The 13,520-nt window shown below is 25.1% G+C and overlaps 1 protein-coding gene across 1 annotated transcript; it reads left to right on the top strand.

The window, feature by feature from the left end:
* Positions 1–4,821: 4,821 nt before the first annotated feature.
* LOC114194101 (mediator of RNA polymerase II transcription subunit 15a-like) lies at positions 4,822–12,790 on the top strand. Its single transcript, XM_028084161.2, has 11 exons — positions 4,822–4,943; positions 5,398–5,512; positions 5,657–5,765; positions 5,902–5,951; positions 7,472–7,546; positions 7,630–7,999; positions 8,516–8,691; positions 8,779–9,069; positions 11,717–11,917; positions 12,003–12,091; positions 12,494–12,790. The coding sequence occupies exons 1-11, from the start codon at positions 4,846–4,848 to the stop codon at positions 12,699–12,701; spliced, it is 1,782 nt and encodes a 593-aa protein (XP_027939962.2). The 5' UTR covers positions 4,822–4,845; the 3' UTR covers positions 12,702–12,790.
* The last annotated feature ends 730 nt before the right edge of the window (positions 12,791–13,520 follow it).

Here is a 13,520-nt window from a genome sequence, read left to right as displayed (position 1 = left end):
GGTAAGAATTATAGTATTTGTGATTTGGAACTTCTTTCTCCTCATTTTAGTCATCTCACACTCTCTTTGTTTACTATAAGAGAATTGTTAATTAATAACAAATTTTACTAACTAAAAATAATTAGTCCCTGTACATTAAAAGAAAGGTATAATTAATGATTTGGTACCCCAACTTTTTGATTAAGTTCAATTTGGTACCCATACTTTTGGTTTGTTCAATTTAGTACCCCAATTATCTAAAGAGATTCAATTTGGTCATCTCCGTTAAGTTGGAGTTAACACCGTGTCTATACAGGACACGTGTCAACCCATAAAATTTTTAATTTTTTTTTTCAAAAAATTATTTTTTTTTTCAAAAAATTTAAGAACTGTCACGTGTCAGTTTATCATCGTACCATGTGACAGCTTACAATCATGACACGTGGCAATGATAATAGTTATTTTCAATTTAGTCCTCTATTTAAATTTTTGGTTTAATTTAGTACTCAAATTTTTTAAAATGATCCGATTTCGTCCTCTCTAATTTGAGATCAAATTAGTAAATAAGCTTAATTACAACTTATATATACACGTTACAATAGCTTTTTCTAATATATACATCAAATTATTTCACCTAAATACTTAAATTATTTTATTTTTTACATTTTAACCTTTGTAATTTTTTACACATGAAATTTTTTACACCTGTAAAAAATAAAATAATTTGAATATTTAGGTGTAGTGATTTGATGTATAAATTCAAAACAATTATTTTAACATGTATATATAAGTTATAATAAAACTTAGTTACTAATTTGGTCTCAAATTGGAAATGACAAAATTGTATCGTTTTAAATATTTGGGGTACTAAATTGAACCAAAAAATTAAATAGAGGACTAAATTGAAAACAACTATTACCATTATCATGTGTCATGATTGTAAGCTGCCACGTGGCACAATGCTAAACTTACATGTGGCAATTTTTAAATCTTTTGAAAAAAAAATATAAAAAAAAAAATTATATTAAAAATTTCATGGATTGACACGTGTCCTGTACGGACACAATGTTAATTTCAACTTAATGGAGAGGACCAAATTGAATCTCTTTAGATAATTAGGATACTAAATTGAACAAACCAAAAATATGGATATCAAATTCAACTTAACCAAAAAGTTGGGTTACCAAATCAATAATTATACCTAAAAGAAAATATTAAAAGAAAAAAAAAGAGAAATCCCCATCAAGTTTTCATTCTATATGGTGTATTTAGTAAGAAACTTAAAAAAAAAATGAAAAATGGAAAGTATTAGTCAATATTTGATCATTACATCGTACGATAATTAATTTGTTAAAAAATGAGTATATAGTTTTAGGAAGGAACAAGTTAAGATGACTCTTTATTTTTGGCTAAATATTTAATTAACTAAACTAAATTATATTAAAACTTAATTAAATTTAAAAAGTAATTTTTCTAAACTAAATTGAACTAAAAAAAACTCAATCAACTAAACTATTTTTTAGTCTAATTTGTTGCATTCTATATCTTTTAATTAAATGTTTTCTCTTCAGAAATTGAAATAATTTAATTATCCGTATTACATACACACTAGAAGATGAGGGAAAAAAAAACATTTATCATTATTTGTTTCAAGGTTTAATTAGTTGAATGATACCCACTTTCGTTCAGATGTGTTAGTTTGGTACCCGCTTTAAAAAATGTGTCAATTTAATCTTAATTTTTGAAAAAGTGTCTTAACCAATCCCTTTCAGACAAAAAATACTAAAGTTGTTAACGTAATTCATGACTTTTATCACTAAATTTTAATATAAATATCAATACTCAATTTTGTAAGTCATTTTAAATATCAATACTGTTAATGATATTAATAATTTCTGGCTGAAAATGACCTAATTGAGTCATCTTTTCAGAAGTTGGTACTCAATTGACACATTTTTAAAAATGGGTACCAAACTAACACATAGATACCATCTGACTAATTAAACCTTGTCTTAACTCAAAATTTGTGTGTACATTTATTTATTAATTTATTAATTAATGATGTATAACCCAATTTATACAATATAATAACAATTTATAAACTAAAAATTAGTGGTAACTAAAATAGTTTTTATTATGAATAAAAAATTATAATTGATTTTTAAATTGGTATTAAAATAGTTTCTATTATTAATTGGTATCTAAATTGGTTACTAACATTAGCTACCAAAGTTGTTAATACCAAAGAAATTGGTCTATAATAAAATTGGTAATTATTTATGAATTTTCTTGTAGTGATTTATATATTTCTATTATGAATAAAAAAATATAATTGACTTTTAAATTGATAACTAAAATTGTTTATATTATGAATATATATATATATATATATATATATATATATATATATATATATATATAAATCATTGGAAGAAAATTCATAAATAATAATCAACTTTTTTGGTAATTAATGTTAGTAACCAATTTATATATATATATATATATATATATATATATATATATATATATATATATATATATATATATAAAACTTGTGCCTCAATGTATTATAAGAAATGATAATTATAAAAAAAAATACAATGAATGACTATGATAATCAATTTTAGTATTTTAGTAGTTTATTTTTATTTTTTAATTTTAAAATATTATTAACAGTAAAATTATAATATTATATATGTATTGTACATACCCTATCCAAAATATATTATTATTGTTAGGTCTAAAAACGGCTTAATAAGCATGAGATCCAAATGTGAGATATATATGAAAAATTAACACCCTTAAACTAAAAAAAAGATGATATTTATGATAATATAAACAAAATTCAAGTTATAATAAATTGAATCGAGTAATTATATATATTAATATATTGTTATATCTTGAGTATGTCTTATTTGTTATTATACTAAGCGGCCTAGTAAAACTTATATATACCCTTAATCACACATGATAGTCTAATTCAATACTCATTCTTTACTCTCATATTTACAAAATACTCTTCACTAATTTGAACGTGAGGATCCTTGTTTGTGGACTTTTCCCGCTCAGAGATCATCGGATCAGTAAGGTATCTTTTTATATATTATCATAAATTATTTTAAATTTCAAAGTATAATTAAAAATAAAATAGAGATATAAAATGTGTGTAACATGATAGAAGAATCCCTTTACATATTTATATAGATATATTTTATTTGTATCATTTCATGTTTTTCTTTCTTGCATTAATATTTTACTTTTCCAACGTTTTCCTTTACTTGTTAATACCCTTTCTATACTTTTGGTTAAGTCAATAAATACAATTTTTTTTCCTTTATTCGTTTTCCTTTTTAGGCTTTACAAAATTCACTATAAATATTTTCTTTCTAATAATTTGATTTGGTGCCTTCTTCCCTTAATTGTGTATAGAACATTCAATTCATTGTTGCTGTATTTTAAAGTTACCGAATCAAAGTTTTCAGTGTCATTTCCAATTTCCATCACATATATTCGATGCATTATACATAGTTGAAACAAAAAAAAAAAAGTGTAGCCAAATTGAAGTATATTAAAAAAAATATTATCTCTTAATTCAATTATAAGATTTTTTTTAAAAACTCACATATATATATATATATATATATATATATATATATATTAAACTATAACTAGAATATAAATATCTCATCAAATACATTAAGTTAATAGTCACAATACTTTACCAACTCAATAACATAAATGGAGTAACTACTAAATTTCATACCATAATCGATTCCTCATAATTAATCACATTTTATAATATAGTATTATTTAAACACAATAAAATTAATGAAACAATATAGCATATATTAAATAGGTTAAATTTTTCCTGAATTGATACATGTCACTAATTAATGGGTCAGTTTTAATTTGATTCATTTATTTTTTTTAATTAATTTTTGAAGAAGCTAAAATCCGAAAATGGCATTTTTATTAAATTTTTTATTTGCCGATTGTGAACAACACTTTGTCGATTTTTATTAATTTTTCAACATTTTCCTTTATCTCTTTTCTAGTTTTTTGTGAATATTTTCCATGATTCGGTTTTGAGGTTTATTTGAACCAGATAGTTGGCTAATTCATTAATTTTTCATTATGATGCATTCATTTAATCTAATTTTTAAAATTATAGTTTAATTAACTTAATAAATATTTTTTCTTAATGACAAAAAAAGACAACAACCTTAATTTAATTATATTGAGACGTTACACATTTATGTTTAAACTTATTTATTAAGTCTGCAAAATAACGTCTCTAATTAAATAACATTGCATGACGCGTATTGTGCCATCTTTATACACAATATAAAGACTTGTACATTTTACAAAGCTAATATACTTGGTTGGAGAAGTAGAACATAGGTATCAATATTTTTGTGTTTCTTTTTCTTTTCAAGCATGTTATTTCCCCTCTTTTTTTTCAACATTTTGGGAGTGATTATGGGTTTATGTTTGTAGTGGGTTTCTTCATGTATGAATTTTCTTTTATTCTTTGTTCTTTGGTGCTTAATTTGGGGAAAATTAGCATGTTTCAAGTGATTGAAAATATGTTTATATTATTTTTTTTCTAGTGCTAAGGATTTTAGTATTTTCCATGTTTTAAGATTTTTAGGGTTGACATTCCATGTGCTTAGATAGAACGAGTCAACATAGGTTGTAAGAGTTAAAGATCTAAATCAAATTTTTAATTTTTCTAATTATGAAATTGAAGAAAAGTGTCAAATTATAGTTTTCCCTTTATTCTTCATATATGAATATATTTATATATATACCTTACACTTTCTTTATGAATTGTTCAGGTAAATATTGAGTATCTTCACATGCAAAATGGACACAAACAAAAGGAGACTTATTTCAAATGTAACCACTATTGAAGTAAATGGATGGAAATCTAAAGACCGTCGTAACATGATGGTAAAGAAAATGTGAGAAGAATTTACTTACAAAATATTGATAATTGTTGATGATAATTATCAATTGTGAGTACTGTTAGCAAGTTTATTGTTTATGACATTCTTGTTAGGAATCCAAGTGTGAGTCTAAGTTCTACATTGATCAGAAATGAGAAAGTAGAGCATTATATAAGAATCCAGACCCATAAACCCATTGACTTAAGGTTTTGGGTTGAGAGTGGTGTTAGTGTCTTATGTAGTTAGACTCAGATCTCATTGATGTTGTTCTCCCCAGTGAAACCTCCTCTGTAAAAACCTGACAATTCTTGTATTAAGTGTTCCTCAATCATCCACTAAACTTAAATCATTATATAAATATTTAATTAATAAAAAATAATTACATTAGAGAATATGATAAGTATCTAGTTATGTTTTATCTTGTAAACTTCATTTGAATCTAATTACATGAAATATTGATTTTTCACAGTGCTGAACATTTTCTCAAACGAGATCCTCTCTCATCATGGACGCAAAACGTACCTAAGTTTTTGAAATCTGTAGAAAGATTTGAAGAAGAGGTTTTCGATACTGCCAAAGATGAGGTATCTTAATTTAGTTTACATGTTTTTATTTTGTGTCCATTTTTCTTTTTATAATTACTTGCTTTTTTATCTCATTAAAATCATAGTATTATAAACACTTTATTGTAAAAAAAATCAATATTTTACTCATTTATATATTTGTAGGCTGAGTACATCACAAGAATATCAACAAAGATGAAAACAAAGCCACCATTTCAAAGTGAGGAATGCAATATTTTGTCCTCACAAGTTTTTGGTTCAGATGCTGAATTTGGTGAGTACAATATTTTAGAATTGATTTTCGTCCTTTAAAAAAAAAAAAGGTTTACGTGAATTAATTTAACTAGATATTTATATTAAAAACATTAATTAATTAATTTAACCAGATATATTTTGATTTTATGTTTTAGGAGGAGAAAAAGAAGTAAGTGCAGAATGGCAGGAACAAATTTATCAGAAGGTAACATTAAACATAATACTTTGCTTTCATAATTTTTATATTTAGCTATTCGCTATTTAGTTCAAAAAATGCAACACTAATTTTTGGATATAATAGGTTTTGTACGGTGAGACTTTCATTTGTAGGTATCTTGAATAAACTTGAATAAAATAATTTAGACTTGTAAGTAGATTTTACGTTATGTTTTGAAGTAACTTTAGTACTAAACATCTTTTTTCTTGAATTGACTACAATTTTTACATATTACTGCAAAAAGTTGTTATATCGTATTAAAGATTATTGGAATGTATGAGTTCACATGTTACCGACTTCCCAAGACAAACAAAATTCAAATTTTTGCATCTCGTGGTAAAGTTTATCTTGACCTTGTATCTTTTGTTAAACAAGGATAGTAAAAATATTTGTGTTGGTCGTTTGCGAATAAAATTTACGATAAATAGTTGGTATTAATGGGTATTTGTTATTTTCGAATAGTGGATAATGAGTATTGTAATATTCGTTTATAAATGGGTCGGGTGTAAAATCATATTATTCATATATACGGATACTTATTATCTAAAAAAATTAAAATTAAAATGTAAGTTATGTTATATTAAGTTAAATTTAATTTAAAATAAAATTTAATTTATATTTTATTAGATTAGATTAAATTTAAATTTAAATTTAAATTATGTTATTTATTTAAATTTAAATTTATATTTTGTTTGTAATTTTATTTAAATTTTATTTTAAAAATTTATGAAATATTTTTTTTAAATATTTATGCATATCCACGTGTATTTGAAGGTTTTTAAATATCCACAAATATTTTTTAAACAGATATTTGACAGATAAACAAACGAGGAACGGGTGAATTTTTGTTGCAGATAGACACTATCTGTACCCTACTCAACTTCTTGTCATCCCTATGACCTTCTAACAACTTTTTTATCATATGATTTAATGATTATGTTGACCAATTTTAACAATATCATTCTTTTTTTTACTATAACAAATAATATTAGTTTATATAATAACAAATCACATTTATTGTAATTTATTTATTCATTTGAGATTGATTTTAAATAAGAAATTTTTATATCAAAGTCTAAAGGGTGACTATACAATATTGGGTTTTGATTTCTGAAAGGGATTTTTGTGAATGTACATTACAATCTATGCTTATCAATGTCAAATTTATTGGACAAATATGTTAAATAGATTTTGAGATGCTAGCATGCAGTTTATAAGGCCTTGAACTCTTCAATTACAATAAGTAACATTTCTATTGTGGTTCTCTCAAAGTTCTTATCATAAATTAATAAAAAATTTATACTTTGTTATTATTTTATGAGCTTTTCTTTTCTGTTTTTTTTTTTTAACTTTTTGGGTAATTTCTTTTTGTTCATTTATATTCATACTTGTGAGTATTTTGATCCTTTTTTTAACAACTATTATAAATTTAGTTTTTGTTATTGATAGTTATAAACAAAGATGAAGCTTTATGAAGTGATGATGTTAGTAACACACTTTTATTGCAGATCCAAACAGCAAAATGCAAATATTTCACAAAACTCAACATTCTTTACAAAGGTTTGAGTAAAAGATATGAGCAGGTAGATAATGTTTTCAAGTTTATAATTAATTTGAAAACTTTCATTCAAATTTATAATTAATTTTTTTTTTCATTGCACAAAAGTTTCAGTCCCTTCCTCCAGAACCAAAGACACATGACATGATAAAATGTGAGCATCATATGCGGGCATTGGAATTTACTTTTTCAGTCTTCAAAGCAAGCAAAAGAGAAATTACTTCTGATTTTGAGTCTAAAGTTCATAAGATGGAAAAATATATACAAGTTATTGAGCAACATAAAATTGTTCCTTCCAAATCAAAAATTGCTCAAGTGGGAGAGACATCTACAAATAAAGTAGAAGAAACAGATATAAAGAAACCAATAACACAAGTATTTAGCCCACATAACTCCTATTTTACAGTGCCAATTTTTCAGCAAGTCACAAACCAATTTTTCACTTCATATCCAGAAGAAGAGTACATCAAACAACAAGGTATGATTCTTTGTATGAAATTAATATATTCATTATTGTTGGATTATTTATATATATATATATATATTCTTTCGTATGTTTTTGTTATATATGGATTATGGTTATATTTCTCTTCAGGTGTATAAGTGATCCCTTTTTAGTTATAGTTATGTTGTCAGTCACTTAGGTGATCCCTTCTTGGGTTATGGTTATGGTTATGTGGCCAGTTACTCCGAACCACCGACTCTGATATCACTATATTTTTTCATATATGTGGTTTATGGTTTATAGTTATTGAGATATTGTGGTTCTATATGGTTATATTACATTAGTCTTACACATATAAGACCTTTGACACCACTTTAACCCCAAAACCTTAAGGCAATGGTGTTATGGGTCTTTATTTTTATGTAGTGTTTAACTTTGTCTATTCTATCTAATGTGGGACTTTTGACTCACACTTGGACTATTCCCAACAATTATGTATATTTATATAACGGTTAATAACAAACACTTTTTATAATTTTTATTTACCAGGATATGGAAATGTTGTGCAAGAACAAACAAGTGGTGAAATCACACCTATCAATAGCAATTCTACAATTTTAACTCCACCCTTACTTGAATATTGCAATAAAGTGAAAGAAAATTTTCAAAATCATGGTTCCATTTGTGATGATTCAAGCCCTGCGATGCAACACTTGATTAAAGTGGTTAGATTACACTTCATTACATGATATGTTTCATAATAAAGGCTTTTATATGCATACTAAAAGGTTACAATTATGATATATTTGTAGTTGACTTCCATATCAGCAGAAGCCTTGGTGGCTTCTTGTGGAGAGATTGGAATGATATTCCATTTGAGTGATGAGAATTCAACACTTGAACCACTAAATGGACCACCAATTGTTGTAGTTGACTCAAAGGGAGTTATTGTGACGGATTCACAAGCAAGATATTTGACTCGTAGCAAATTTGGTCAAAGAGAAATGAAAATGAATCGTTTTATTAATGCAATGCCTATAGGGGACAATGTTATGCAGGAAACTAATTCAGAGAAACATTTCTCAAATTCAAGCATTATTCAGGTAAAATTCCTAAATGGTAAAGAGTTATATTTATTTTATAGTATGTTTATCGAAAATGTTGTTTGCTAAAACATGCTTCATGTTACATTATTGGAAACATATATACTTAGTTACATTTTTTTTTCATAACTTTATTGATTTAACCCATGATTACAATTAGTGCCACATCATTTTCTATGCAAATATATTTTTATATTGTCAATAAGCTCTTATGGAATGATATTGATTCTGATGCAAATATATTTTATCAATTGATTATTGTCTATGAAGTTCATGTAATCTTTATTTCATTTAAACCTAAATATTGAAAATTTTGGAATAATAATATTTCTTAGTACTAAATTTTTATGGTAGAACAATAGTTACCAAAATAACACATTAGTTTTAGAAAAAGGATTGAAAAGAGTTTTTAAAAATGTTTTGAAAATTTTTCACAATAGAACAATGATTAGACAATAAAAGAATGATCATCTGATGGTTGAAAAATATTGCAAAAGGATTATTGCAAAAACTTTAAAATGATAGGTGGTACTTCATACAAGAGTAATAAAGAAACAAAATTATTTACCAATAAGCTATTTCTGACTTTTCGAAGTATTTTATTATTGTCACTTTGAGCTTCCTTGAAGCTTGCATACAAATCATTATCCTTGTGTTAATGTTTTAGGAAAGGTTAGTAGCTCTTATAAACAATATATATATATATATATATATATATATATATATATGTATATATATATATATATACATGTATATATATATATATACATATATATATATATATATATGTATACATATATATATATATATATGTATATATATATATACATATATATATATATATATATGTATATATATATATATACATATACATATATATATATATACATATACATATATATATATATACATATACATATATATACATATACATATATATATATATACATATATATATATATATATATATATACATATATATATATATATATATACATATATATATATATATATATATTCTCATCAGATGTATGATTGGTGAATTTCTCATTAGGTGTGTGGTGACAATTTTTTGTTATGATTATGTTGTCAATCCTCAAACCATCGGCATATGGTGACGACATATGGCGACCCTTTTTTTGTTATAGTTATGTTGTCGAACCATTGACTCTGATACCACTGATGAGTTTATATATTTCTTCATATAGGATTATAGTCATTGAGATATTGTAGTTTTCTCTCTCTCTCTCTCTCTCTCTCTCTCTCTATATATATATATATATATATATATATATATATATATATATATATATATATATATATATATATATATATATGACATTGGTCTTACACATATAAGGCATTTGAAACCACTTTTAACCCAAAACATTAAGAAAATGTGTTTCTGAGTCTTTCATCTTATATAGTGTTTAACTTTATCTATTATATCCAATGCGAGACTTTGACTCACACTTGAACTATTTCCGACACACACACGCACACTATTCCCGACATACACACACACACACCATACACACCCACCCACACCCCTCACACACACCATACACACCCACCCACACCCCCACACACACCACACTCCCACACCCATGCACCCACCCACACCTCCACACAACCACCCTCCCTCCCTCCCACACCCCCACACACCACACACACACACGTGTGGATTCAGAACTTGATTTTGAACAAGAGTAGATGATCTAGTAATTGAAAATTGTCATTTATTACATGGCTTAACATCTAATGGCTTCAAGTAGACATTGTCTAGACTATGTGTCTTTTAGATACTTTGTGTATTTTCTAGTTGATTTGTTATCATCTAGATTTTGTATTTACTCTATATGGTGTTGGTGTAGATGGTTTTTTTGTGTTGGTTTGTCTTATTGTTTAAGTGATGACTTGTTTATTATGATATATACTTATAATAACTATAATTAGCTCTTAAAAAACTAGTGTTATTTGTTATTATCAAAATCATGGTTGTCTTGATAAGACTATTGAATGATGAAGATCATAATATCCTTAAGAGATTGTTTATCTATATTTCAAATCGTTTATGCCTTAATCGTTACAAATTATCTCTTTTATTATAGTTAGAATGTGATATCTTAGAAATCATTAATGTCTTGTAATTTGATGGTGTTGAGCTATAATATTTCCAACATATTTTTCTTTACATTATACAAGAATATTATTCTCATAACTTGTAAAAAATCTTGTTATTCATATTTTTATATTCATATGAATATTATTTTTCTACAACTTTCAAAATTTTATTGTTTGTATTGTTAGAGTAATGAGATCACCTTATTTAGACAAATTTATCATTTTGCATATGATGAATAAAAATGAAATAAATTTTCAAAATATAAAACTAAGCTATGCACAAGTTAAAAAGAAGAATTTTGAGAAGCTATATGAAAAAAATGTGTACATATCAAATTTCAGATAAGTTTTTACCTCATTAGAAAACTTTTTTTCCCTAAGAGTGTTTTTAGAGAATTTTATCCAAACCTTTACATTCATTTTCCTTAAACACTAAATCATTTCATTGTTTTTGTATGGTTATGTTTGTATATAAAAAAAAGTAACACATTTCACACAATTTGAGCATTGATAACTTTTGTAGGAAAATCATACTCTTTTAGAAGAAATAAAGGATATAAACAAGCAACTAATAGACACTGAGGTAGCTCTTGACAAAAGTAAAATCTTTCCGACTACTATTGAAGAACGAATTGCACTTGGTGGTGAAGGATTAACTGTCAAATTGTTTTTCAATTCAGTGACTATTAATCTAAACTCAATATCAAAGCATGATCACAAAAAGGTAAATTGATTTATGTTTAATTTTATACATAACCTTCATTTGCTTTGTTTATTTCATTTTATTAACTATAATCTTGATCATGTAGCCAACAATCAACCCACTTTGGTTGCACATTCCAAGAAGCTACCCAAATTGCTCAACTGTTATTCTAGATGAAACTCCATCAGAAACAAGGTTTGAAAATTGAATTTCTTTTTTCTATTTTTAAGATATTATATATTTTTAGTAATTTGTGTTGGGATTTTTAGGGTTTTTTAGAAAATATTTCAGTTTTAAAAATTAGTTATTATTTTAAATTAGGAATGAGATATTTTAAATACTTTATACTTGATATTTTGTTATATTTTGCTCTATATATAGGATATATCAATAAAATACAAAAATATGTTCCTCTGTATAACATATCACATATATCTCTCATATATTCCATATCTCTCATATTTTCAAAAATCCTAAAAATTTCAACAAGTGATATCAGAACCAATGGTTCAGAGTGACTGACCGCATAACCATAAAAAAAGGGGTCAAAAGTTGAAATTCTAAGTTTTTCTCTTATTGTTTTTTCATTTTGAACAGTGAGGACTTAGAGGATCTATCAATTAAAGCCAAGTTGAAGTTAAAATTCTCTCTTAGAATGCTTAGTGAACCTTTGTCACTAAAGGATATTGCAATGTCATGGGATCATTGTGTTAGAGAAACAATATGTGAATATGCACAACTTCACGGTGGTGGAACCTTCACTTCAAAATATGGAGGATGGGAGAATTATCTTGATGATAGTTAAAGAAGTTTATATATTCTTATTAATTTAACTTCAAAATTCTGAAAAATCTATGAGATATATTTGTATTCAAGTTAACTACAATGATGAAGAGTTACTTCTATCAAATATGATATAATATATAAAATGAATTGTATGAGTAGACTAATAGATAACAAACCTAATTAATTTCTTTCCAAAACAACTTTTATACATTTTTATTGAAAGTTTAGAATTTGAACATGTTCATTTGTAACAACTTTAGATTGAAAAGTTTTAAAAATTATTCTAATTTCATGTAATAACGTAATTATTACTTAATGCAATGATAGTATAGTGATAAATCTATTGACTAAATTATAAATGATTAAATTATTTATAATTTATAAAAAAAAAAAAATCTATTAGTTTTTCTCTTCATGGATCTCTATCGATGTCTTTAACTCCCATCATACTTTTTAAGTGTTTATGCATTCAACCACACTTTTAGTAAAGAATGATTGTGTCTCTCCCTACCATATCCATAGTCCACACATTGTTTAGAAGTTTGAGATTTAAGACAATTTAAATATTTATTTTTCTTTCCACCTTTTGAGACGCCTTTTAAAAATAAAATTCTAATTCAATACATACTCTAAAACTTCGGATGCATGATGATTGATAATGATTTTATCATCCCACTTGACACCGGAACATTGATTTAATGAATGGAGAGACTAATTCAAAATTTTTTAATTTAATTATTCTATAAAAGTTAATTAATTATTAAACAATAAACTAACGTAAAATTAGAAGAAAAAAACATACACTTTTAATAATATAAACAAATATACTTGTATTAAT

The sequence above is a fragment of the Vigna unguiculata genome, chromosome 1 (assembly GCF_037176805.1).
Source record: "Vigna unguiculata cultivar grain cowpea cultivar isolate G323 ecotype 2 chromosome 1, ASM3717680v1, whole genome shotgun sequence".
NCBI classification, from domain to species: domain Eukaryota; kingdom Viridiplantae; phylum Streptophyta; class Magnoliopsida; order Fabales; family Fabaceae; genus Vigna; species Vigna unguiculata.
Note: the sequence above shows the minus strand (reverse complement) of the source record. Positions and strands in the feature narration are given on the sequence as shown.

Coding starts and splice junctions, on each gene's coding strand:
- LOC114194101 (XM_028084161.2), top strand. CDS start 4,846: ATGGACACAAACAAAAGGAGACTTATTTCAAATGTAACCACTATTGAA. Junction 5,513..5,656: donor TCGATACTGCCAAAGATGAG/GTATCTTAATTT, acceptor ATATATTTGTAG/GCTGAGTACATCACAAGAAT. Junction 11,918..12,002: donor CAAAGCATGATCACAAAAAG/GTAAATTGATTT, acceptor TTGATCATGTAG/CCAACAATCAACCCACTTTG.